At 39.3% G+C, this 24,665-nt stretch overlaps 2 protein-coding genes across 2 annotated transcripts; both read left to right on the top strand.

Annotated features, from left to right (window-relative positions):
• Window positions 1-30: 30 nt before the first annotated feature.
• gal3st1a (galactose-3-O-sulfotransferase 1a) lies at window positions 31-13,347 on the top strand. The gene is made up of 3 exons (XM_086314229.1): window positions 31-1,420; window positions 9,775-9,925; window positions 10,184-13,347. The coding sequence occupies exons 2-3, from the start codon at window positions 9,798-9,800 to the stop codon at window positions 11,325-11,327; spliced, it is 1,272 nt and encodes a 423-aa protein (XP_086170355.1). The 5' UTR covers window positions 31-1,420; window positions 9,775-9,797; the 3' UTR covers window positions 11,328-13,347.
• A 566-nt stretch (window positions 13,348-13,913) lies between these two features.
• lztr1 (leucine zipper like post translational regulator 1) lies at window positions 13,914-23,172 on the top strand. Its single transcript, XM_086314227.1, has 20 exons — window positions 13,914-14,226; window positions 14,331-14,527; window positions 14,615-14,677; window positions 14,760-14,816; window positions 15,199-15,278; window positions 15,370-15,478; window positions 16,234-16,317; window positions 16,401-16,458; window positions 16,566-16,705; window positions 16,792-16,993; window positions 17,441-17,551; window positions 17,647-17,739; window positions 18,200-18,295; window positions 19,291-19,474; window positions 19,571-19,740; window positions 20,274-20,557; window positions 20,813-20,962; window positions 21,577-21,682; window positions 21,796-21,876; window positions 22,313-23,172. Exons 2-20 carry the CDS (start codon window positions 14,376-14,378, stop codon window positions 22,427-22,429), a joined length of 2,337 nt encoding a protein of 778 aa, XP_086170353.1. The 5' UTR covers window positions 13,914-14,226; window positions 14,331-14,375; the 3' UTR covers window positions 22,430-23,172.
• Window positions 23,173-24,665: the final 1,493 nt, after the last annotated feature.

Genomic DNA, 24,665 nt, shown 5'->3' with positions numbered 1-24,665 from the left:
GCATGGATCAGACAAGATGGCAAAAGGTCAGAATATAATCTGTAACGCACGGCTTAAGATTTCACATCTGCAGAGGCTCAGGTCATGCTGCTGCTGTCGGTTGAACCTCTTTGCTGATTGGTTAACACTTAAGTAGTGGGTGGTAATGACGAAGAACCACAAGACCAAAGCACCATCTCAGAGGGCAAAGGTTACACCCATCATACCCCTCCGCTCCTTGGTTTCCTCACACAGTTTGACACTCGCTGCAGCCTCTCATCCCTTGCCTAGGACCCAAATCTACATTCCTCACAAGCCCACCCAGTTCAAGTCTCAGCCTAGCACTCTGTTTGCCTACAGGCAGAACCACTCCCCGCTGAACAAAAACGGTGTTGTGCCTGAGCTTGATGAATGTGGGTTGACCAGCACAGCTCAAGTCTGCCTTCCAAGAACCGAGAAATCAGTTTAGAGGAAGATGGAGTTCATGTGTAGTGTGGTTTTGTTTTTTGTTTAGTTTTTTTTGGGCGGTATCTTGACAGCGTATTGCAGTATCTGTACACAAAGCCAGATAGACTTGTCGCTCCAGTAATGTTCACTTTCTGCTGAAATAGTTGCCTAGGATGGCAGTTTCACATCAGAAGGTACCGTGTGGTATAACTTGTATGTAGAGTTAAAATATCGATAGCCTTTAGTTAATGAATTGCAGATAAAGATAAGGGAGATTTAAAAGATCAATCCTTTGTAAATACAAGCTGGAAAAACTTATGTGCAGGTTTGTTGTGAAATATCAAATATCTGATCTGTGGTGTAAAATTTAACAACACATACTCGGCAGCCTTGATCAACTAGTACACTCGGTCTTTGTGCTCTGGATTTCTACATTTGTTTCTCTTATGCTGTTTTCTACCCCTCATATCAGCTTGCAGCTCAGACTCCAGTGTCTACACTCAATGGTCTTTTGTATGTAGACACTGAATAGGCACTGTACAGTCTCACTCCTCCCTCACCAGTTCAACCTCCCTCCCTCTCACCCCTCCTCTTTTACGCTTCCTAGCAAGTGCTTGTCCCTTGACACAATTACTGACGTCACAGGTGGCTTGATGAGCTTCCCTGCAGTGCTTTGATCAGCGTGATCAGTTTTGGAATCAAGTTGAGGGAGGAGGCAGCTGGCTGCCTGAAAGCATCAGGTGTGCGTACAGAGGCGGAGAGAAAGAAGAGAAGAGGAACCGTAATCAGATGAATGAGCTGCGCTGCACAGGACATGTGATAGGACAGCAGGACCGTGCTGGGTCAATAGTGGCATGTTTTTGTCTGAATCAAGATACAAGGACAGCCGTTAGAGGGAGATGAACTTGTATTCACTTTTTGGGAACTGGGCGGACTAAACGATTGTCAATAAATTACCATTACCACTAGTTTGTCTTTGGACTTGCGCATAAGGGTAAGAATTTCTTCTCCGCTCTTTTCACAATAATCTTTTAGTAAATCTCAATTCTAAGCATGTTGTACTTTTCCAACACCTTTTCTCCAGTGTTTTTGCACGAAATGCAGCGATTCAACTAAATCTAGTAATTGTTACCCTTAATGTTTACTCTTAAAACAATGTTATGCTCTTTCTTTTCAATTCCTTCTCATATAAATGGGGGAGAGAGAAAAAACAAACTTTGTAGTCCAGCTATGCAAAGCTTAAGAGCCATGATAGATGAGGAAACATTCAGGAAAGTAAGTGAAATAATGCTAATGTTGATCCTACCCAGGGATGCATTTTTGATAAATCAAGCTTTAGTGAAAATCTAAACATTACCCTCACAACGGAGTTTTTATTTATCCAGGCTAGTGTTTTGATATTATTGTGGGAAATGTTTTCACTGCACCTTTGCAGGCGAACAATCTATTCCCAACTTCAAACACAGTTACTTTTCTCTGCATGGACTTTTTGCTAGATCTGCTCTAAACCTCATTCGAAAGTTGGCCTCAGTCCAAAAGAAGCAATGACGTACTTCACAGTCAGGATTCTCTAAAGCAGCAAAAACACTGTCAGATTCAGTTCAGCACAGACAAACGCACACTGCCATGTGTGACTTACTATAATGACTAGGGATGGGTATCGTTTAGGTTTTATCCGATACCGGTGCCAAATCGGTACTTTTGAAACTGTGCCGGTGCTCAAACCGGTGCTTAAAGAATGGAGAACACAAAATTGGTCCAAAAACCTCTCATGTTCAGCTGTTTTTTGTAAAAAGATAACAATGTTAGCCTTTTCTGCAGCTATGGGGCATATATGGTATCACTCTTGGCTGGAAGCAGTGCTTAAACAATGGAAAAAACACAAACTTTGTCCTAAAACTCTCATGTTTAACTGTTTTCCACTTTTTCTTTGGTCATTTTAGCCTTTTTGGCCAGGGTGAAGGGAGTATCTGCCATCAAACAAGAGGACAGCCGCATGTAGCTATGATGATGTTTGCTAGTTCACCTTACATGCATTAATATAATAACGTGGTTAGCCTACTCAACGTAAATTACACACGAACAACATTAAGCTACTCATGCAGAGAAGAACGGCTGCTGCTGCCATCATCCGTCATCATTTCTGCTACACTGGCAGGGCTAGGGGCCAGGACTCTCCTCTTCGTGTTTTTGGGGGATGTTGCATAACAGGCAACCCACCCGCAGTAGATGTGCTCGGTGTGAGGTCTCGCAGCAAGCTATCAAATACGGCGCATTTCTCGGCTTTTAAAAAAACGCTATGCGTCGCCAGGTGTTTCATCGGATTTGAGGTGTTACCTCCTTTGACAGTATCACAGTATCAGCTTAAAGCACTTGTTGCAGGCTGCTGAGTTTGCATATTTTGCTGTGAAGTACAGCCAGACTTTTGACCGCTTTGCCTTGGACATTTTTAATCTGTAGCTCTGCTCTAAAAGAACGTACGTACCTGGACCCACCTACTATCCTCGGAAACGTAAAATGATTGGCTAGAGGTGTATCACAGCTCAGGGAAAAAAAAGCACCGAAATGTGCGCTGCTTTTCGGTCTGGTTACTACCGTTTATGTCAGAACCGACACCGGTACCCATCCCTAATAATGACTAAAAGAAAAAATATTTAAGGAGTTATGCTTTGATCAGAAAAGGAGGGGACGCAGATGATCATTTTCTAATGGAAACCTAATTTAAAGCTGTTATTAGAATGGTCACTGTAATAGGTTTATCTTTCTACATTATACATAAAAATATAATTTTTAGCAACTTTTGTGTATGCTGTTACTTCACGAAGACAAAATTATTGTGTGGGATGGTGTTTAATTGACGCCATGATGGTAGAGGAACCAGTAATCCAAGAATGTAAACAGCAACTGAAACATAGTTGCACAGTGATGACATGTTTATGAAGCAGCAGCAGCACATAACAGGCAATTTAGTTCTGTCACAACACAGAGCTGTCCTATGCTGGCAAAATGCCTCCCTGTGTCACTGACTGGAACATTTACAGGGCTCTGTTACAGGCCAGGCCATAACACTCCTACAACTCCGAAACATTCGAGAATCTCTCCAGTTGGAGAGCTCCAAACATTCTGGAATGCTTCTGTCCGTAAGGAGGTCAGCTCTGTATAATTCATATATACAACTGTTACCAAAAGTACATGTACTTCTTGTAAGTCCTTGTACTTCTATATTTCTAATTCTTCTCCTGCTCTCTTTCACTATAAGTCTGAAAAGTCCTCCCCACACACATACACACTCACACTCTTTATTAATTTTGTGCTCACTCACATATCTTGAGACCAGTGTTGGGTAAGTTACTTTAAAAAAGTAATTAATTACTAATTACTAATTACTTAATCAATATTGTATTTAAAATACTTATCTAATTACTGTATCTGAAAAGTAACTTAATTACTCAATAAGTAATTTAACTAAATACTTCTTAAAATCCCTATAAACCTTGAGTGGACAAACAATAGAAATGAAACTCTTTAAATAATAAATAATTTTTTTTAAAGATGGAGACTCTACAGTACGCAGCGGTAGCATCTCTTCCACAATGTAGCCTGTAATTATTTTTTAAGCTCACCTTCAGACGCTTTCTGTGCTGCTGAAGTAAAATCAAGTTTTGCCTGCTTAGCAGGAGTTGCCACGGCGTTATCCATGGATGATGAACAAGGATCACTCAGAAGTGTTCGTCTATACTCTCGTGTCAGGCGCTTCAGTAGACTACTCGTGCTATTAACAGCAGCCGATAGTTTTTACATATTACTGTAATATTCTTGTCTGCTTGTTTCAGAAAAGTGAAGAGACGGGAATATGTCCATTTCATAAAAGAGCCACAGGCTCCAGCAGAGTCCGACATCTTCCGCTTTAGAATACGACTATGCAGCAAAGTGGCGCGAAATGACGTGAACCTGCACTACAGTGATGTTAAAGCGGCAGAGTTTACTTTTACCTTAAGAAGATAAATTATTGAAATTAAATAATGATATTCAGCGAGTTTAATTATTTTACAATGTAACGCAAGTACATTGTAAGTAACTGTAATTAAAATACCTAAATATGAACAGTAATCAGTTACTTTTCCACTGAAAAAGTAGAGTAATTTAATTACAGTAATGCGCTACACCCAACACTGCTTGAGACACTTTGCAGAGGCCCCACCCCAGATTAGGAACCATTTGACTAAACTACAAAACTGTACAAAACCTTTTGAGGATTGGGGGTGGAAAGGGGTAGTTTAATTTGGTAATTTTCTCTCTAAGCGATCTTATTCCACTAGTGGTTGACAAGTTGATACCAAAGAATACTATGTTTTGCTAAGCTGTCGTTAATTTTTAATTAAAAGAATGTATATGCATTGGGTTCACACTGGTTCAGATAATGTTACAAATTCCAGGTGGTGAGTTTCAACTCGTTACTTATGTAGCTGAGTGAGCAGATGGCTCGCCTTATCGCAGTCTGCAGGAGGGAATGCAATATCACTTTCCGTGTTGATGCATTATTTATTTCACAGGAAGCTGAGAAACAAATATGTTGTTTTGTCATTCCTCATACAGTTCAAATTCTTTCTGTTTAAAATATTCATTAGATACAATTACATTATATACAGTATGTAGTATGTTACCGCTTATTCACACTCAACTTGGAAAAGGTGGAAATACTTTGCTGCTTATGTATTTGAACAAGCTGGACCAAATTGTGAAACTACATTCACTGACTTCATTGGAGCATTTTGAAAGATTGTACTTATTGATCTGTACCTACCTGCTCTTCGACAGGTCTCTGTTGAAAAAGAGATCTTAATCTCAGTGAAACTCTGTCTAAATAAACTAGACAGCCAAGGTTAACTATGTAAGTGTAACCTTTCCCTGTGGGTTCATATTCTTTAGCACCTTAAATTATAGGCCACACTATAGCACTGCTGTCCATGTAAAATTACTGGTTTGTAAACTTGCTATTAGTGAGCTTCTTTAATTTTTTTTTAAACCAAAATAGCTGTTGTTCCTGCCCTCTGTCAGAGTGTTCCCACTGAGCAATACATGTACCAAAACCACCGTTAAAGCTACGCATTCAGTGCTTCCTTTCCTAAATGACAAATGCAACTTTCACCTGCCTTTGTGGTGCATTTTTCTTTTCACTTTGCTTTTGTGTGCACTTCTGCACACACAACCGAACAAAGATTATAGTCCCTGTAATCAAATTACAATTAAATAACCAAGAAACTATCTAAATCAATCATTTCAAGTGTTCTTGTTATGCTGTGTCAGCGACACACCCGCTGAGGAACAAATTCTGCTTGGTGATTCTGTTTTGAGACGTGAAGCTAGAGAAACCAGCAACCATAGATAATTGTCTTACAGGGTCCAGAGCAGGCAACACTGAGGGAACCCTAAAACTCCTGGCTAAAGATAAACATAAATTTGTAAAATTATAATTCACATCAACAGTAAAGACACTTGGTTAAGTCAATCGAAGGTCACTAAAATTAATATTAAATCAGTGTGTAACTTTGCCAAAAGAATATCGAACTCTGCAGCTTTCTCTGGTCCCCATTCGCACCAGTAGTGACGTGTTTAGCTGCATGTTTTTCTTAATTTGCCTTCTGTCTGAGTGGTGTCAAAAATAATTATGTATGTTTTACAGATAACTGGGAAACTTTCTAGGGCAAACCTGGTCTTAAGACAGATGACACACATCCCACTTTGGATAAACCAGCTCTCATTTTTATGAATCTGGCCAAATTGATTAAACTCCCCAAAACATGACTATCCAGAGTTGAGACCAGGAAGCAAAGTTGCAGGCTTACATTTCTCTCTGCAGCTTCTTTCTTACAAACATAAAAAAAAAATCACAGGAGTACCAATATATCACATACAACTGTACCAAAGAGTAAAACAGTGAGATATGAGATTAATGCATGTTCTAACTCCCTGTTAGAACATGCATTAATCATTTGTCAACAAACTGATTCACCATGCCCTACAGAAACCTGGTTACAGCAGGATGATTATGTTAGTTTAAATGAATCAGCACCCCTGAGTTATACTAACTGTATAATAACTTTTTATTTGTTGTTATCTATCATCCACCTGAACCTTACTCGGAGTTTCCATCTGATTACTCAGGCTTTTTATCTGATTTAGTGCTCAAATAAAATATTTATTGTGAGTGATTTTAACATACATGTAGATACTGAAGACGAAAGCCTCTGGATGGCATTTTTAAACTTAACCTCTGACTACCTTCTCTCAAAATGTAAAAGAACCCATCCACCACTTTAACCACACTCTAGGTCTTCTTCTAACTTATTCTACAGAAACTGAACATTTAACAATATTTCCCCAAAACCCTCTATTGTCGGATATTTTCCAACATTTAAATTTACAATAAAGGATCACACAGAATTGGGGAATACATTTCATTACAGTACATGTCTTTTTGAAGGTGCTGTAACCAGAGATGGGCAGTAACGCGTTACTTACAAGTACTTACAAGTAACGCGTTGCTCGTTTTCAAGTAACGAGTAAAGTCAGGGATTACTATTGCAAAAACGGTAATTAGATTACCATTACTTTCCCGTAGGAACGCTGCGTTACTAAAACCGTGATTTTTTGCGAGAATGTCTCATGACAGTGACGTAAGCAAGTGCGAGTTTGTGACAACAGCTGTGTGCAGATCAACAATGGATAACATATCAAGTGCGGGAGAGAGTATGAGCATGCAGCGTTTAAAGTGTGGAAGTACTGACCTTACTTTGAGTTTGAGTCCATAAAAAGTGACAAAAACATTAATGTCCGTTGTGCGTGGGAAGAAAACTTCTTTTTACAGCGAAAAAAACCCCTAAACATCCAAGCAAGCACCGAGTGCGCTGTGAGGTAATGGGAAATTCACAGAGAAATTCGCGGATTCTTCCACTGACCGCTGTGGCACACCTGCACCAGGGTAAACCTCCGCCTACCCAACTCCTGCTTTACAGGTGAAAATAGAGCAACAGGACCGCTAGTCTTTGACTTTATTTATTTTCTTCTGTGTTTTACTTGCATCTATTTGAAAGACTGAGTGTAAACACACAAAAAAAAAAAATGTATGTGCTGGAATGTGCACAAAATAGGTTTGAATATTAAACAAATTTCTTCCAGTCAGAGAATGTTGCATATAATCAAATTTTTGCTTGATGCATAAAGTTAAAAGATTAAAACTAATAAAAGTTTTAAAAAGGGACCTTTCCATTTGATTACATTTTGTATGATGGATTATGTAGAAAAAGTAGAATTGGGCTGAAAGATCTATCGCTTTATCACCTATTCAGGTTGTAAATCGTGTTTTAAAAAAGTAACTAAGTAATTAATTACTTTTGAAAATAAGCAATCAGTAAAGTAACGGGATTACTTTTGGGGGGAAGTAATCAGTAATTTGTTACTGATTACTTTTTTCAAGTAACTTGACCAACACTGGTTGTAACTAACTTTATAGATATAATTCCCCCAGTTTTATCTTCTTCAGTGCCTTGTGCCAGCAGAGTGCAGAGCAGGTACCTGAACTTTAATCTCACAGAATTGATTATCTTGTTAATGATTTTACATCTTCAATGCATTTGAATCTGGATACTGTAGAACCTCTGAAAAGAGAATCTCAAATTAGAAAATATTTGACTCCCTCGTGTAACTCTCAAATGCACACCTTAAAACAGATAAGTTGTAAGCTGGAGAGTAAATGTTGTCTCGCTAATTTAGAAGATCATGATTTAGCCTGGAAAGTAGTTTGTTTCTCAAAAGCGCTCCACAAAGCTAGAACATCTTACTCGTCTTCACTGATAGAAGAAAATAAGAACTCTAGTTTTCTCTTCATCATTGTGGCCAGGCTGACAACAAGTCAGAGCTCTGTTGAGTCAAGCATTCTTTTAATCTTAACTACTTCATGAATTTCTTTGCAAATAAAATCCATCCATTCTTTCACTTGGCAAATTCAGGGTCACAGGGGTGCTGGAGCCTGTCCCAGCTACCGTAGGATGAGAGGTGTTTGTTGCAGGGTTAACACAAAGAGACAGACAACCATTTGCATTCACATTCAAATCTATGGGAAAGTACCCTGAGGTAACTCATACAGACACGGGGAGAACATGCAAACTCCACACAGAAAGGCAGAAGATGGTGGAACCCAGGACCTTCTCACCATGAGGCAACAGGGCTAACCACCCTGCTATTGTGCTGCCTAAAAATTTATCCATTAGAGAAAAAAATACTCATGACCATTTTAAAAACATTACATTGTGTACAGCTTCTTTCAATACCATTGATATTTATCTAGAGTCTTTTTCTCCAGTTGATCTTTCTGGGTTAACTCCAGCTCATCACAGTACTGAAACAGCATTAGTGAAAGTTCCAAATGATCTTCTTATGGCCTCTGATAGTGGACTTGCCATGCTGGATCTCAGAGCAACATTAGATACTGTTGATCATAATATTTTATTACAGCAATCAGAGCATGTTGTCATTACTGTTGACCAAAAATATTTTTTACAGTGATTAGAGCATGCCATAGGCATTAAAGGCCCTGCGCTGCAGTGGTTTGAATCATATCTAGCTAACAGACTCCACTTTTTTAATGTAAATTTAGAGTCCTCTTACACACTAAGGCTAATTATGGAGTTCCACAGGGTTTTGTATTAGTTCCAGTTATGTTTATGCATGCTTCCCTTAGGCAGTATCAATAGAAGACATAGCATACATTTTCACTGCTATGCAGATGATACCCAACTTTATCTATCCATGATGCTGTATTGTACAATGCGCAAAAAATCTTATATAGATGGTTAGACGTTTTCTAACTAGATGCTTACTCTGGATGGCATTACCTTGGTCTCCAGTAACGCTGTGAGGAATCTTGGAGTTGTTTTTGAACAGAATATGTAGCTCAATGTGCATATTAAACAAATATGTAGACGCTTTCTCCCATTTGCACAATATCTCTCAAATTAAAAATATCCTGTCCTGTGGTGATGAGAAACAAGTTGATTATTACTATAGACTACTGTCATTATTTTAATTGCAATTTTAATTGTAATTAATTATTATTAGGGTGTCTTAAAAACTCCCTGAAAAGCCTTCAGTTGATCCAAAATGCTGCAGCAGGAGTATTGACCGGGTTTAGAAAGAGAGAGCATATTTCTCCTTTACTGGATTCTCTTGATTGGCTCCTTGTCAAATCCAGAATCGAATGATCCTACAAGATTTTGAATAATCAGGCCCCATTTCATCTTACAGACCTCATATTATGAGGATGAAGAAGAGATTTGTTCTGCGTTTCAGGTGAGCTGTTCTTCTGCTGGACCATGACTGGCAAGCAAAGAATCCAATGGAGGTCCATGTGCAAAAGCCTGGTCCTGGGTACATTCCTGACAAGCTGCATGATCTTTGTTTACTGCCTCTCCACTTCACAGGTCCACTTCAGTCTGCCTGAGTAAGATGGTGTGGATGTGTTCTGTAGAAACCCTCATGTAAAATTTGCATTTGTCTGCAAGGAATATATTTCACATTCAATTATTTAAGTATTTAAAAAATGCAAAACTGAAGTTTTTTTTAAAAATAAATATTTTCTTTCTAGTTTCTCAAGTGCGATGGGTTGATGCTTTTGTTTATTTTGTGTCACATCATTTAGAGATAATTTCCACAAAACCCCATATGTCTTTATAGTTTGTTCTCCTTTTCATCTATGTAGGGTTCCGGTGCCTTATTCCTGCGCCCACCGTCCAACACAGTCCCACCCCAAACCAACCATCAACAATTCAGACACTGCCTACACCTGTGCTCCTAAAGTTGATATCATGTTCATGAAGACCCACAAAACAGCCAGCAGCACCTTCCTTAACATCCTTTTCCGATTTGGAGAGAAACACCAGCTCAAATTTGCTTTTCCCGAAAGCAGAAATGACTTCTTCTACCCATCTCTTTTCCAGCGCTCCCAGGTTAAAGACTACAGACCGGGAATGTGTTTCAATATTATTTGTAATCACATGCGCTTCAATGCACCTGAAGTGTCCAAGTTGCTGCCTGTGGACACATCCTACATCACCATTCTGCGAGATCCTGCAGAGCTTTTTGAATCCTCCTTCCACTACTTTGGCCGCCTGGTGCCTTTTACTTGGAAGATACCAGGTGACGACAAGCTGACTGAGTTCCTACGTGATCCCCACAAGTACTTTGATCCAGAGAGTTTCAACTCTTACTACCTCAAGAATCTGCTGTTTTTTGACTTTGGACTGGACAACTCTCTGGATATGAATGATCCGCGAGTGGAAGAAGGAATCAAATTCATCAGTGACCGTTTTCAGCTGGTCATGTTAGTGGAACACTTTGAGGAATCACTCATCCTGCTAAAGGATGCCCTCTGCTGGGAGATGGATGATTTGCTCTTCTTTAAGCTCAATATCCGTAAGGGATCCACTGTGTCTAAATTTACTCCTGAGCTGAGAGCTAGAGCCCTTGAGTGGAATGCTATTGATTGGAAGCTATACCAGCATTTTAATCAAACTTTCTGGAAGAAAGTAGATGCGTACGGGCGGAAGCGTATGGCTGCGGATGTGGCAGAGCTCAAGAAGAGGAACAAAGAGATGACATCTATCTGCATTGAGGGTGGCCATGCTGTAGAAGCTGGCAGCATCCAAGAGACAGACATGCAGCCCTGGCAGCCAATCGGAGAGAAGTCTATCATGGGCTATAATTTAAAAAAGAATATAGACAAAGCACATCGGAAGCTGTGTCGCAAGATGTTAATGCCTGAGATTCAGTACTTAACAGAGCTTGGGGTGAACCTTTGGATTACCAAGTTGTGGGGCCATGTCCGAGATATAATTAACTGGTAACTGAGTGTGTGAGCACCAGAGGCCAATTTAAATCTGAAACACTGTATTAAGAATTACTGCATGGCTGATAGAATGGGAGGTTAATGACGTATCATATTTCCTGTCTCTTTGCCTGTTTGAATTGTACATCATTGTGCACTGTGATGTACATCATGAGAGCTTATGAAAAAAAAAATGTTATGCTCTACAAATACTGAATCAGTTTACTGCATGCAGCCGAGGCTTAGTATTCTCCACTATGAGTCCATTTAATTGTTCTTACTCCCAGATGTCAGCTTGTTCTAATGGAGCACTTGACGTAACTATGAAGTTCACAATGACGTTCTAAAGCATGTTGATGGATTGATAAGAAATATTTATTTACATCCCTGAGAAACTTCTGAGCATTTTGAAAACATGGCAGGAATATCAGTTGGTTTGAAGTAAATGAAGTCTTTGATGTTCACCTGAAAAAGTCAAAACATTTCACTGACTGATTCCCCACTAAGGACTGAAATATATGTGAAAATATGCAACAAATCTGTGGAGGACAAAATCAGTCATGATGTTAAAAAGTATGTGAGTATCTCTCTCTCTCTCTTATTTATATATATGTATGTATGTATATACATATGTACGTATGTATGTCTGTATGTACATACGTACGTACGTATGTATATATACACGTATGTATGTATATATACATATGTATGTATGTGTGTGTGTGTGTGTGTGTGTGTGTGTGTGTGTGTGTGTGTGTGTGTGTGTGTGTGTATGTATATGTATATATATTTTTTAAACGAATGGCATTAGCTATCAGTCTACTTGAGAGTCCTATCACTACAAATTCTAAATCAAATCATCATTAATGTTATCAACTATAAACGTGTTTCTCCATGTCTGTCATGTAATATGTTTAATAAATAACAACAGAAGAATCTATAAATGAAAGAGCCAGTAAAAATGATGTAATTAGCAGTAAAAATACCTTAATTTTATAGGATAAATGTTGCATTTTCTTCATGTGAGAACTTTACTGTTCCGTTTTTGTTTGCTGCTTAAATCTCAATGATAATCAACAATAATGTGTTGCTCTTGCCAGTTGTTTTGGGAGGTAAAGTGACAATGTGATGTGACTTGTGTAGAGAGCAGGAAAATAACCTAAAACATGTGTCTGTCAAGTAAGGTCCTACCTAAATGTACAATGACCAAGAGTGTCAAACACCACTCGGATGTCTACACGGCCTTATTATCAGAACCACTCATAAGAAATGCAATTTCATTTCATTAATTTATGTTTGTAAATTCACCTATAATATTTAGTCAGTATTTCTTTCCATTCGGTATTGCTTATTCTTAGTGTTTTGTATTATTAATGATTTGATTTTAACTAATGTGCAATTTCCTGATTTTGTCCTCCATACAATAATCCATTGTTACTAGCAATATATGATAAGCTAAGTCTCAGAATAAAATGAAATGTAATATTGTTTATTTAAAACAACCATTTAATTTTGTTGAATGCCCTGGGATTATTCTGAATGAATGTACACGATGGCTCAACATCTCTGAAAATAAATGAGAAATATATGTTCCTAAAAATGGTGGGTTAAGATAAATGGCCATATTGTATCAGCCTATGGATGGGTGAATAACATTTCACAAGTTTCCTGTTAAAATGAGCATTTGGTGCCGATAATGCCTCAAAATTGTAGTGGTTCCAAACGGACCTAATAAAGCATTTATTTTGAAGATCAGTGTTAGAAGATTGTAATTAAATCCAATGCTATTTGCTGTTGTAAAATAAAAAATAAAACATGAAAAGTTCAATGAGGATGGTTATGTTTTTAACAAAAACTGCATGATCACAATACTTTTTCATTGCTTGGAGATGTCCTTAACATTTGTGCTAAGACAGTTATAGACTTAGAAACACTGTTAAGTCTACGGTTTTACATATCAGGATGTACTGTAATGGAAAAAAATATGTAACCCTTGACAGGAATTAAAATTTGACAAATAAAACCTGAAATGAACGACATTTGACATATTACACTGTGCCATTATTGCCAATTAAAAGATTACACCTTTCATTTCTGACTTCATTGGAATTGAGATTTCTCTGCTCGGTGTGTCCAACCCAACAGACAAGGAAAAATCAAACACAGAGGGGATTTTGTCTGACTCCTGCTTGTCAGTTTGGTGAGCCACTGGGGCACCTGACTCAAACAGGCCATCCTCCACAAAACCCTCATTTATAAAGTTATCTAATCTCTGTTTCAGTGCAGATAGCTAACAACAGAGAACCACTTACTGCTTCAGAGATAAAGAGTGAAAGTGGACACTATATCCTTGTTTTTAACATAAAACTCATTGCAGCAATGAGTGACTGCAGCTTTTTTAGTTTCCTTATTTTCTTTCTTTGCTTAACGTGCTTTAAAATCTTTAATTTCAAAGACTCTTTAACACATTCCAGCTTTGAAGACGGTGCTAAATCTATGACAGGTTTTTAGAGTAGGACTCCAAAGTGTAAATTAACGTTAATACCTATAGTGTTTCATACTACTCAAGATTACAGGACTGAAAGCACTTTGACTCCGCCTTTTTAATATTACAGGAAGTGAAGTACCCGCAACATACAGGGTTGTGGGGGGCGTGGATTTACCACTGCTTTTGATTTCTTGGTGTTGTTTTTTTGTCTGTGTAATATCATGACATCGTAGGTATCGAACCGGTTGGCCAGATGTTTTAACGCAACGTTAGCGTTGTTCGTTAACTTGTCGTTTTCTTCTTCATGTTGCTAGTTCTGGGGCGTAGCACTAGCTAGAGGCTAGCTAGCTAGCCAGGTTTAGCTGAGCTTTTTTGTAGCTAACAGTTCTCTGAAGGACAACAGCCTTAATCTTTAACAAAGAAGACTTGGGTAAGAGTAGTACCAATGTCACTCCAGATTTACATGTAGTGACAGAAGTATTAGCACTTATCCTGGGGCATTAACAGCGTCGTTAACCGTTCACGTCCCTGCAGATGAGTGGCCCTGAAATCTGATTGAGCCGGGGAGTTAGCAAAAACATGTCCTGTAAGTCAACTAAAGTGGCTCCGAGTGTTGATTTCGACCACAGCTGCTCTGACAGCGTGGAATATTTGACACTTAATTTCGGCCCATTTGAGACTGTTCATCGCTGGAGAAGACTCCCTCCGTGCGATGAGTTTGTTGGTGCAAGGTAAGGTGTGGACAGCTGAGCAGCAGCAGCATCTTCACTCAAACTGAATACCTGTGGTTTTACTGAACTTCATGCGGCTTCACGCAGGCGCAGCAAGCACACTGTGGTGGCTTACAGAGATGCAATATATGTGTTCGGGGGAGATAATGGGTAAGGGCTACAAGACTTCTGCAGACATTTTTCAGATATATGTGTTATTATATGTATGTGAGAATTCTGTGTCACCCAACAGCAAAAACATGCTGAATGATCTGCTTCGCTTTGATGTGAAGGACTGTTCCTGGTGTCGGTAAGGCTATAGCCTCACAGCCGCAGTTGGTTTGATTTTACTTCGTTGCAATACATATCACAATCCACGGAATAACCCAGATTAACACACATTTATGACTGATGACTGAATGTAGTGTAAAGCGCTTTGGGGTCCATAGGGACTAAGTAAAGCGCTATACAAATATAGGCCATTTACATTTTAAGACCATCATAGTGTGCATGCAGTGAGTATCAGAACAAGGAGCACTAAAAAGTAATCATAAAGATCAGTTTATTTCCACAGTGGACACTTTTTGAAAGTATTACAATACAAGACACCAAATCAGCCAGAGTATATATAAAACATACACAATCTTAACCATATAATAAAATAAAAGTTGACACATGTCTATAATTCACAGAGCTTTCACCACTGGAACGCCACCTGCCCCCAGATACCACCACTCAGCTGTGGTCTATGGCAGCAGCATGTTTGTATTTGGTAAATCCTTCATTATCTATAAAAATCCTTCATTTTATCCATTTTAAACTCTGGTGGCATTTCTGTAATGTTCAAATTTGATATTTTCTAGGGGGCTACACTGGAGACATTTACTCAAATTCAAACCTGAAAAATAAAAATGACCTTTTTGAGTACAAGTTTGCTACAGGACAGTGGACTGAATGGAAAGTGGAGGGAAGGTAATGTATTAACTCGTTTCTTTTTAATAATGACCAAACATTGTTATTGTGTGCCATGATATTATTGTATCTTGCCTCCGTGGTTCCCACCCTTAATACTTTAGGGTTAGGGGTGTCGAACTCCTGGCCTCGAGGGCCGGTGTCCTGCAGGTTTTAGATCTCACCCTGGGTCAACACATCTGAATCAAATGATTAGTTCATTACCAGGCCTCTGGAGAACTTCAAGACATGTTGAGGAGGTCATTTAGCCATTTAAATCAGCTGTGTTGGCTCAAGGACACATCTAAAACTTCCAGGACACCGACCCTCGAGGCCTGGGGTTCAACACCCGTGCTTTAGGTTGTCTGGAGGATAAAATATGTTGGAAAAACTGTGGGCTGGTTTCGCATGTGCCTTTATGTTTACTGGCTAAACTAAAACTTTGGAGGACCTCACACTGTGCACAGTTGCCTTCTACTATGTCCTAGCATGACAGCCCCCCCAACTCCAAAATCCTCTATTCTTTGCAAAATTGCTGATAAAAGTTAAGCCCACCTCCTTCAAAAATTAATTTAAGGTTCAAATTAATCCCATAGTATCTCTAATCCTCAGTCTTGCAGTCTGCTTAGTTTAATCCAGGACAAGCAAAATCTACAACTGTTTTAAGTCTTTGCAAGGCCCTTTGAGGTACAGAGGCAAATAAAAATTTAGTCTGGGACTATACTTAAGTGTTGTCATTTGAAACTAGTCCTAAAAATCCTGCATCTCTGTTCCAGCTTGCCAGTGGCCAGATCTGCACATGGGGCCACAGTCTACAGTGATAAACTCTGGATATTTGCCGGTTATGATGGAAATGCCAGGTATGTATGAATTTTTTATTTCATTTTCTGCAGATGTATTTCTTTTTGTGCATAACCTTGGTGACTATTTCGCCCACGTATAGGTTGAACGACATGTGGACCATCAGTCTGCAGGACCGAGAGCACGCGTGCTGGGAAGAGGCATGTTTCATTCATTTTCACAACAAAAGAGAACAACATTTAAAGTTAAAGACTCAGAAACTCTTGGTCATTGTTCACGTCTGTCTTTCTGTCTTTGTGTCCATCAGATCGATCAGAGTGGTGAAATTCCCCCGTCTTGCTGCAACTTCCCTGTCGCCGTATGCAGGGACAAGATGTTTGTGTTTTCTGGACAGAGTGGAGCCAAAATTACTAACAACCTCTTTCAGTTTGAGTTCCAAGGCCACATGTAAGCAGCACCCTTTTTTATATCATTCAGCTACTTATACTATATTTACCAGCATTACCCGACACTCATAACTCCCATGTTCTCAGGTGGACACGTATACCAACCGAACATTTGCTGCGTGGCTCTCCTCCACCTCCGCAGAGGCGCTATGGACACACTATGGTTGCCTTTGACCGGCACCTGTATGTATTTGGAGGTGCTGCTGACAACACCCTGCCCAATGAGCTGCACTGCTATGATGTTGACTCTCAGACCTGGGAGGTGATCCAACCCAGCCATGACAGTGAGGTATGAAAAAATTTGGAAAATGTTCATTGTGTTTGTGATATCATTCATTTGTTGACACAAAGAACTATGTTAGTAGATATGGAGGTGGATGAATGATATCACAAATATTATTTATTAGGACAGTAAATTATTAAACAAGAACACTTTGTTCCTGTACGCTCCATTCCTATCTATTGTACTATTTCTTAATGTAATGCAAACACAATATGTTTGGAAAAGCTGTTGAGTGATGAGCCATTTTGAGTTTACTTACTTTACATTCTTCGTTGCTGTAGACAGTCTGCATTTTGTTGCAGAAATTTGTGCAAGACAATTTATATTATTGTAAATCATAGTGGTATGGTGTTCCTTTTGTGTCACCCCAGATAGGAATATAAAACACATGTAGGTGAATTTTACAGATGTGCAATTAAACTCTTATCTTTTTTTGTTTTTGTTTTTTCTCAGATGCCCAGTGGGAGGCTCTTCCATGCTGCTGCTGTGATTCTGGATGCCATGTACATCTTTGGCGGGACTGTGGACAACAATGTCCGCAGTGGGGAGATGTACAGATTCCAGGTTGGTGTCAAATCACCTCATTGCTGAGATATACTACCATAGTTAAAAAGTCTGTCCTGCCTTAAGATTGATTGCTAAAACTTTCACTTTTGTAGTTTTCATGCTACCCAAAGTGTACCCTCCATGAGGATTATGGCAAACTGTGGGAGAACCGTCAGTTCTGTGATGTGGAGTTTATTCTGGGCGAGGTGAGTTTTCATTGCTGTAAAACTGGAAGCCAAGCCTCTAAACTGCTGATTAAAGCGTCAAGGTGAGGTGCCGGTTTAACTACATGGGTTGAGTAGGTTACCAGTATGCTCTGAGGTTGTTGCATGGGCCTAGGTTCAAATCTGTCCCAGACACCTTTGCTGCATGGCTTCCCCCTGCCCTCTTCCCCAGCTTTCTCAACTGTCTTCTTGTAATAAAAATGGTGAATGGCCTGTATTTGTATAGCGCTTTACTAGTCCCTAATGACCCCAAAGCGCTTTACATATCCAGTCATCCACCCATTCACACACTGGTGATGGCAAGCTACATAAAGGCTCACAAACCCAAAGGCAATTCTTGAAATTCATGGTGACTCGCACATGATCTGCCAAACTTGTTTTTTTTTTTGTTGTTGTTGTTTTTTTCCACTTGTCTGACTTGACATTGTTGTCTTGTTTGCAGAGTGAAGAGAGAGTCTTGGGGCATATCGCCATAGTGACTGCAAGATGTCAGTGGTTGCGGAAGAAAATCCTGCAGGCTCGAGATAGGCAGCGACAGGTTAGGACAATGCACCAAGTGCATCTCCTCTGACACATACAAGACTGTCAGTGATCTCAGAAGATATTTATAAATATGAAAAATCAGGCTGATTATGTAACTCTGTAACCTATTCCACATCTTGGAAATCAGAAACACGGTGAAATGGTGACACAACTTCAAGCACCTGTGTCACAATTCAAATATTAAATGGCAGAAAGGTTTAGAATTGAATCCACATCCTCCAACCTGCACTCTTCAAGCTGTGCGGCATCATGAAATGAAACACCTTTTTAAAAAAATTTTTTAAAACAATGAACACCGCAGGAGAGGAAACAATTAGTCGTGATCACATCATGATTGGTTGGTTTCCATCTCCACTGAAATAGGTTAGAGTGGCGATATTGTCATAAAGAAAGAGTAATGATTTGGTAATTATCTGTAATAAAAGGCTAGTGTTTGGTATTTGTCCAACAATAGTGTTGAAGGGGAAAATCAAGGAGTTATTGCTCGTATTTTTTCAGACACTCATATTTATAGAAAATTAACTCAGTCCAGACTTAATGCGCAAAGTGAAGCTGCAAATGTAATCATTTTAGTTCATTTTCAGCTCATCCGCCATGGCGAGGCGTCTGTCGTCGGTCCACAGTTCACAAGAATATCTAGTCCTACAGTATTCGTCAGAACTGAATCAAATTTAAAGGTTGACCTAGTTGGGTCTTCACCCAAATTGTGCGCAAAGTCAAGGTCCCCATTTTAGTAACCCGTGAAATGTAATGGACTGGATGATGAGCTACATTCTCTAAATTTCAGTTTTATGAAAAGTCAGTGAGGCTTTCACTACAGAAAAGGTGCGGCAGCATAAATATTGCACATTTAATGCTTTAATGAACATATTTATCTAAGCTTGTAGGTCTGAGGCATCAAGATATATAATATAAGCATTTGTAAGAGTAATGGGTCACTGGTGTATTCACTGAGCCAGAATGATAATTGCATACTTTACTGCCTTACAGAAGACAAAACAGGAGAGCAGTGAGGATGAAGGAGCAGCTGGAGGCTCAAAAGATATGCCAGCAGGCAACAGGCCATCGGGCACACAGCCGCTGCTGGAGGTATCCATCAGAGAAGCGGAGGCTCAGCCTTTTGAAGTCTTAATGCAGTTTCTCTACACAGACAAGATCCAGTACCCTCGCAGAGGTACCACTCTGCTCATGCTTCTCACATTTGGTTGTTACCAGTCTTGCTGCAAAAGAGAGGGAAAATGTTTATTCGTGTGTGTATCTGTCTACACAGGTCATGTGCAGGATGTTCTCCTGATTATGGATGTGTACAAACTGGCCCTTAGCTTTAAGCTTTCCCGGCTGGAGCAGCTCTGTGTGCAGTACATTGAAGCATCAGTCGACCTGCAGAATGTTCTCAGTGTCTGTGAAAATGCCAACAAACTGCAGCTCGACCAGCTCAAGGTACGTCCAGATTAAATGTTAACAGCTGAAAAGCGTCTTATACTGACCTCTAGTGGTTAAAGTTTCTTAATTTCACTGCTTTTCAAACTGTTGGGCTGGAACATGGACGACCATGGTAAAAAGATGGAGTGAGGCCAAGTTAAATGAATATGACTCTAGTCTGGAAAATAAACAAACAAGAGTTTACGGATGCTGTCCTGCTAACATTTTGTTCATTAAAACTCAAAAAAAGTTGTTTCTGATTGTTTAAAACTTATATATCTTCCAAATTGAGTTGATTGGTTCAGCTCCCCGTCACTACCAGATCTACTGCCCATTTGCGCATGTGCGAAGGTAACTCTACTTGGACAAACTGCCCGAAATGCGTTGACAGAAACACTTCAGGGATTTTGAGTCATTCTGCGCTCCAGATGCGTTAAATTTTTTTTTTTTCCGCGTTAGTCGTGATGCCGGCTTGATTTGCGTTAACGCTTTAATTTTGACAGTACTAGCTATTATGACACTAATACCAACATCTTTTTTTCTTTCTTCAGGAACATTGCCTTAATTTTGTGGTTAAGGAGTCACACTTTAACCAGGTTATCATGACGAAAGAGTTCGAGCATCTCTCCACTCCCCTGATAGTGGAGATTGTGCGACGAAAGCAGCAGCCTCCTCCTAGGGTGTACTCTGACCAGCCTGTGGACATCGGGACCTCCCTGGTGCAGGACATGAAGGCCTACCTGGAGGGAAGCGGCTTTGAGTTTTGTGACATTATTCTGCTGTTAGATGGTCACCCACGGCCTGCACACAAAGCCATACTAGCAGCTCGGTCCAGGTAGATCAGCGTAGATTTTATGGATGGGTTATTTTGTTTTTGTTTTGTATTTTTGGTACCTTACTTAAGCTGAATTTGATTTAATGTGGATTTTATGCTCCTGTGCCGATAGTTGACTCTAGGTCTACTACTACTAGATCTACTCTAGAGTAGATTTGATTGCTTTCTGTAATGGCTTGATGTTGTATCACAGTTGGTCATGGTCCATTTCAGCTTAATGGTGTGACTTATCCTTTTGATACTGTTACTCCTCAGTTACTTTGAGGCAATGTTCCGCTCCTTCATGCCCGTGGACGGTCAAGTAAATATATCCATTGGTGAGATGGTCCCGAGTAAGCAGGCCTTTGAGTCGATGCTGCGTTATATCTACTATGGTGACGTGAACATGCCTCCAGAGGATTCCCTGTATCCTTTTCAATTGTAGAGTTTTTTGGGTTTTTTTTTTTTTAACTTTAACATTTCTGCAAATATAAACAAAAATGAAATGAGTAAAGATAGCCTAGATAATAATAATGATTAATTAATTAATTTCTGTCTAAAAACAGACCTCAATACTTTTCTTCTGTTCAGGTCCTTAAAAAACACAACATATTCCTACAGAGACATTTGTATCGAGTACCGTTTGTATCACTAACAGTAAAACTGCTGGCTCGTCACAAAAGAACTCAATATTTAACATAAAAAAGGTGTGAACTTTTTATCTGTAAGTTAGAAGATGGTGATGTTTAAGTTAAGAGTTAGTGTTGGTTAATGTTTATAAATGGTTTATAAGTAGATAAGTTCAGGGACACAATGAAATAATTCATAAATATGTCAATGCCAGAAACAAAATAGGGCCTAAAATGTTTCTGTTATGGAGTTGTTAAATTTGCAGTTTCATATAGTGAGTTTCTAAATCACACTGAAGCTTTTTCGAAAATTAAGCCACATGGGTTGTCAAAGCACCCGGCCTTACTTTTTGGTTAATGTGAGTTTCATTGCGGTAAACTTGGTTTACATCCTTGACCCTGGATTAACAGCTATCTGTTTGCTGCACCATATTACTATGGGTTTTCTAACAACAGGCTGCAGGCTTACTGCAAGCAGAATCTCGAGATGAACGTCACTGTGGAGAATGTCTTGCAGGTATTGTGCTTTCTCCCAGGGGGAGCAGTGACCTAATTGGACAGTGCAGTCCCTCACTTTTGTACAAAATAAATCATTTCTTCACTCACTTCTCTCTCGCTATCCTCTCTCAGATTCTTGAGGCAGCTGATAAGACCCAGGCTCTGGACATGAAGAAGCACTGTCTCCACATTATTGTCCACCAGTTCATCAAGGTGGGTGGGCTTGTATCCGAAGCCCTGGGGGTTTGCTGCCCACTCACTGCAGCTGAGCTAACCCTCTAGTCCCCTCTTCTTTGCGGGAGACTGACACCTTTGGCCTCTTAGTGGATCACCCTCCATCTTCTGCGTGAAGAGGAGACTGTTTACAGGCTGGCCGGCTGTACAAGCACCTCATCACATTGCGATGAGGTGTCGCTCTGATTATTGTTTGTTATCCAAAGGAACAAAGAAGCACTCAGTTTTCACTTTACTTCACTGGAGTGTTAGCTCTGCTGTATTTCTGTTAAGCTTTTATCTTCTTTTTATCTTTTATCTTCATTTTGTTGTGCATGAGCAATCAAGTGCTGCTTATTCCCCATTTTTGACTCATTGTCTTATCTTAATTTGCTGTTCTTTTTTTCATTTTTTTTGTTCTCCTCCCCTCCCAAAGGTATCCAAGCTCCCCAACCTGAGGTCTCTCAGCCAGCTGCTGTTGTTGGACATCATTGAGTCGCTAGCCACACACATATCAGACAAACAGTGTGCCGAGATGTGCTCCGATATTTAGGACGGCTCTTTTCTACTCTTGCAGAAGCCATACATCCCTGCTCCACCTAATCATTCCTTGCATGTGTCATACCCCATTCAACTGATGCCTTTTATCCACACTGTATCGAGTTGCTATTGTTGTTGTTGTTGTTGTTTGTCCCTCTGCATCTCAGCGAGGAATGAAATCAGTGAAGGAACCAGATTGTACCTAGAATTGTTAAATAGTGTAAAATTATCTTTTCATGTATAACTCTGCTTTTATTTATTTTGTACAGACAGACCTTTTTTGCAAAGAGATTATTCTGCTCACTGTTGCTTTGGCTTTTTTTTTTTTTGATAAATATACAGGTTACTGTATATTTTCACAAGTGTGACAATAGAAATGGATTCAATTTCATCAGATGTATCATCTCAATAAACCATCACATCTATTAAAGTCAAATGGGTTATTTATCTAAATCTCTATTCATTTAAGTTTGTATTATTTACATATGTCTTTTGTGGTAAAGAATCCAAATCATATGAAAATAATTATAATATATCTCTGTGTTAAGTACTGTTGCTGGCACATGTCTTTGTGATAATTCTTACCATTAACAAAATCTGTGTATCCTACAATACTGAACTTAGTATTTAGTGATATTATTCTGTTATCATGCACTTGAAGCCTTAATAAATCTCTTACAGAATGAGTCATGTGTTCTGTGCCTGTGCTCTGATTCACCAGTATACCAACGTGATTGAAGTTTGTGCGCAACCATTTTGTCAGTTAATCAATAAACACAAAGGAATGTGTCAAAAAACTGAAGTTTTTCTGAAACCACAGAATTGATTGATTTAACCTCTCTTTAGAAGCTATTGTCACGTTGTGTTATCACGAATCTTCTGGGCTCTAGATTCGTGATAACACTACACAAAAAGAATAAAGTCATCTGTTAGAGTCTCTAACAGATGACTTTATTCTTGAGCCCAAACCTAACTTTTAAACTGCTTTTAAATCCTACAGCCATCTGTGCAAAGAGCCGATAACTCCATTATGTCAGCTTTGCCTAAAACTACAGCATTGGCCATCCTCACTGGCTTTATGCAGGGACCATATTAGACTGGATCAGCCGGCAGGTTGTTTTGCTGTTTTTAGTGTTTGGGGTTAAAGTGGGGCAGCAGTCCTCATCCAGTCCAGCAGTATAATTTTTAATTTTAAACAGCTGATGTTTAAAGTGAAATATTCAAAGACACTTTTGTTGGCCTTACTGGTGCTAATCTAAAATTCAGACTACTGTTGCAAACTAAAGCCAGTGCAACTTAAACACAGTGTGAAAAAGCTGAAGGTCAGACCTTGACCTTTCATTAAATTAGCATGTCCGTCAGGGGTCTCAGTTTCCACAGATCCATGCATGATAAGTTCAGACAACACTCCCTGGTTTGAGCGGATGAATTCCTTTTGAATCTGCAAGGTTTTGCACTGCAGCGATTTTGGTTTACTCACGTGATCTAAATTAAATTAAGTGGTTTAATTTTAATTATTCATTTGAGATGTGTTATAGGTTCTTATGTATGTACTGAGGTCACCCTTAATAATCCCAGTATGAGATGAATAAAACTAAAAGAAAAGTATTTTCTGAACGTTTATAGTAAATTTTGTTCATGGGACTAAGACAAAATGTTTGTCCTAAATGCAGAGGCATTATATTGGTTTTCTACAAGCTGGCAGTTGTACTGCAGGATCTGTAACAACCCACAGAGGAATTCCCAAAGTGCTGGACTCTTTTGGACTTTTGTATTGCTGCAGTGAGCACAAAGTGCTATTCATAGTAGAGATACTTGAGAAATTTTGCAAATCAAAATAAATATCTTAAACAAATAATATATAATCAAAAACGAAAGACCATACCTCACCTAATTTTGCTGAAACGTTTAAAGTTGTACTGAAGTTCACAGTCACGTGAAACAGTAACTTTTATGTCTTTCTTTTTTATGTGCCCCTCATGCACAGGTTGCTCGTTTCATTCAAGTTGACTTGTGCAAACACACGGCCCAGAATCCCTCTGCTCATATCTGGTTTCATTTAAATACAGAGTTCGTTGTTCACTGGGATGACATTGAACACTGAAACCAAACAGTATGGCCGTTGTTGTGTGGTACGAGATTTTCTCCTACTTATCAGGTGCATTTTCTTAAAGAAGTAAGAAGTGGGCCGTCCAGGTCTGTCCAGCAGGTGGGACGAGCTACAGAGCCACTTGGATGGCTTACCTAAC

The sequence above is a fragment of the Aulonocara sp. 'chitande type north' Nkhata Bay genome, linkage group LG12 (genome assembly GCF_057382095.1).
Source record: "Aulonocara sp. 'chitande type north' Nkhata Bay isolate Kocher_YH1m ecotype deep benthic linkage group LG12, A_spYH_male_GT1.1, whole genome shotgun sequence".
Classification (NCBI taxonomy): domain Eukaryota; kingdom Metazoa; phylum Chordata; class Actinopteri; order Cichliformes; family Cichlidae; genus Aulonocara; species Aulonocara sp. 'chitande type north' Nkhata Bay.
Note: the sequence above shows the minus strand (reverse complement) of the source record. Positions and strands in the feature narration are given on the sequence as shown.

Bases quoted from the DNA above. Each gene is read 5' to 3' on its own strand.
- gal3st1a (XM_086314229.1), top strand. From the start codon at position 9,798: ATGACTGGCAAGCAAAGAATCCAATGGAGGTCCATGTGCAAAAGCCTG. The intron at 9,926-10,183 runs GTAAGATGGTGT...TCATCTATGTAG, and splicing joins GTCCACTTCAGTCTGCCTGA to GGTTCCGGTGCCTTATTCCT.
- lztr1 (XM_086314227.1), top strand. From the start codon at position 14,376: ATGTCCTGTAAGTCAACTAAAGTGGCTCCGAGTGTTGATTTCGACCAC. The intron at 17,740-18,199 runs GTGAGTTTTCAT...TCTTGTTTGCAG, and splicing joins TGGAGTTTATTCTGGGCGAG to AGTGAAGAGAGAGTCTTGGG. The intron at 19,475-19,570 runs GTACCACTCTGC...CTGTCTACACAG, and splicing joins GATCCAGTACCCTCGCAGAG to GTCATGTGCAGGATGTTCTC.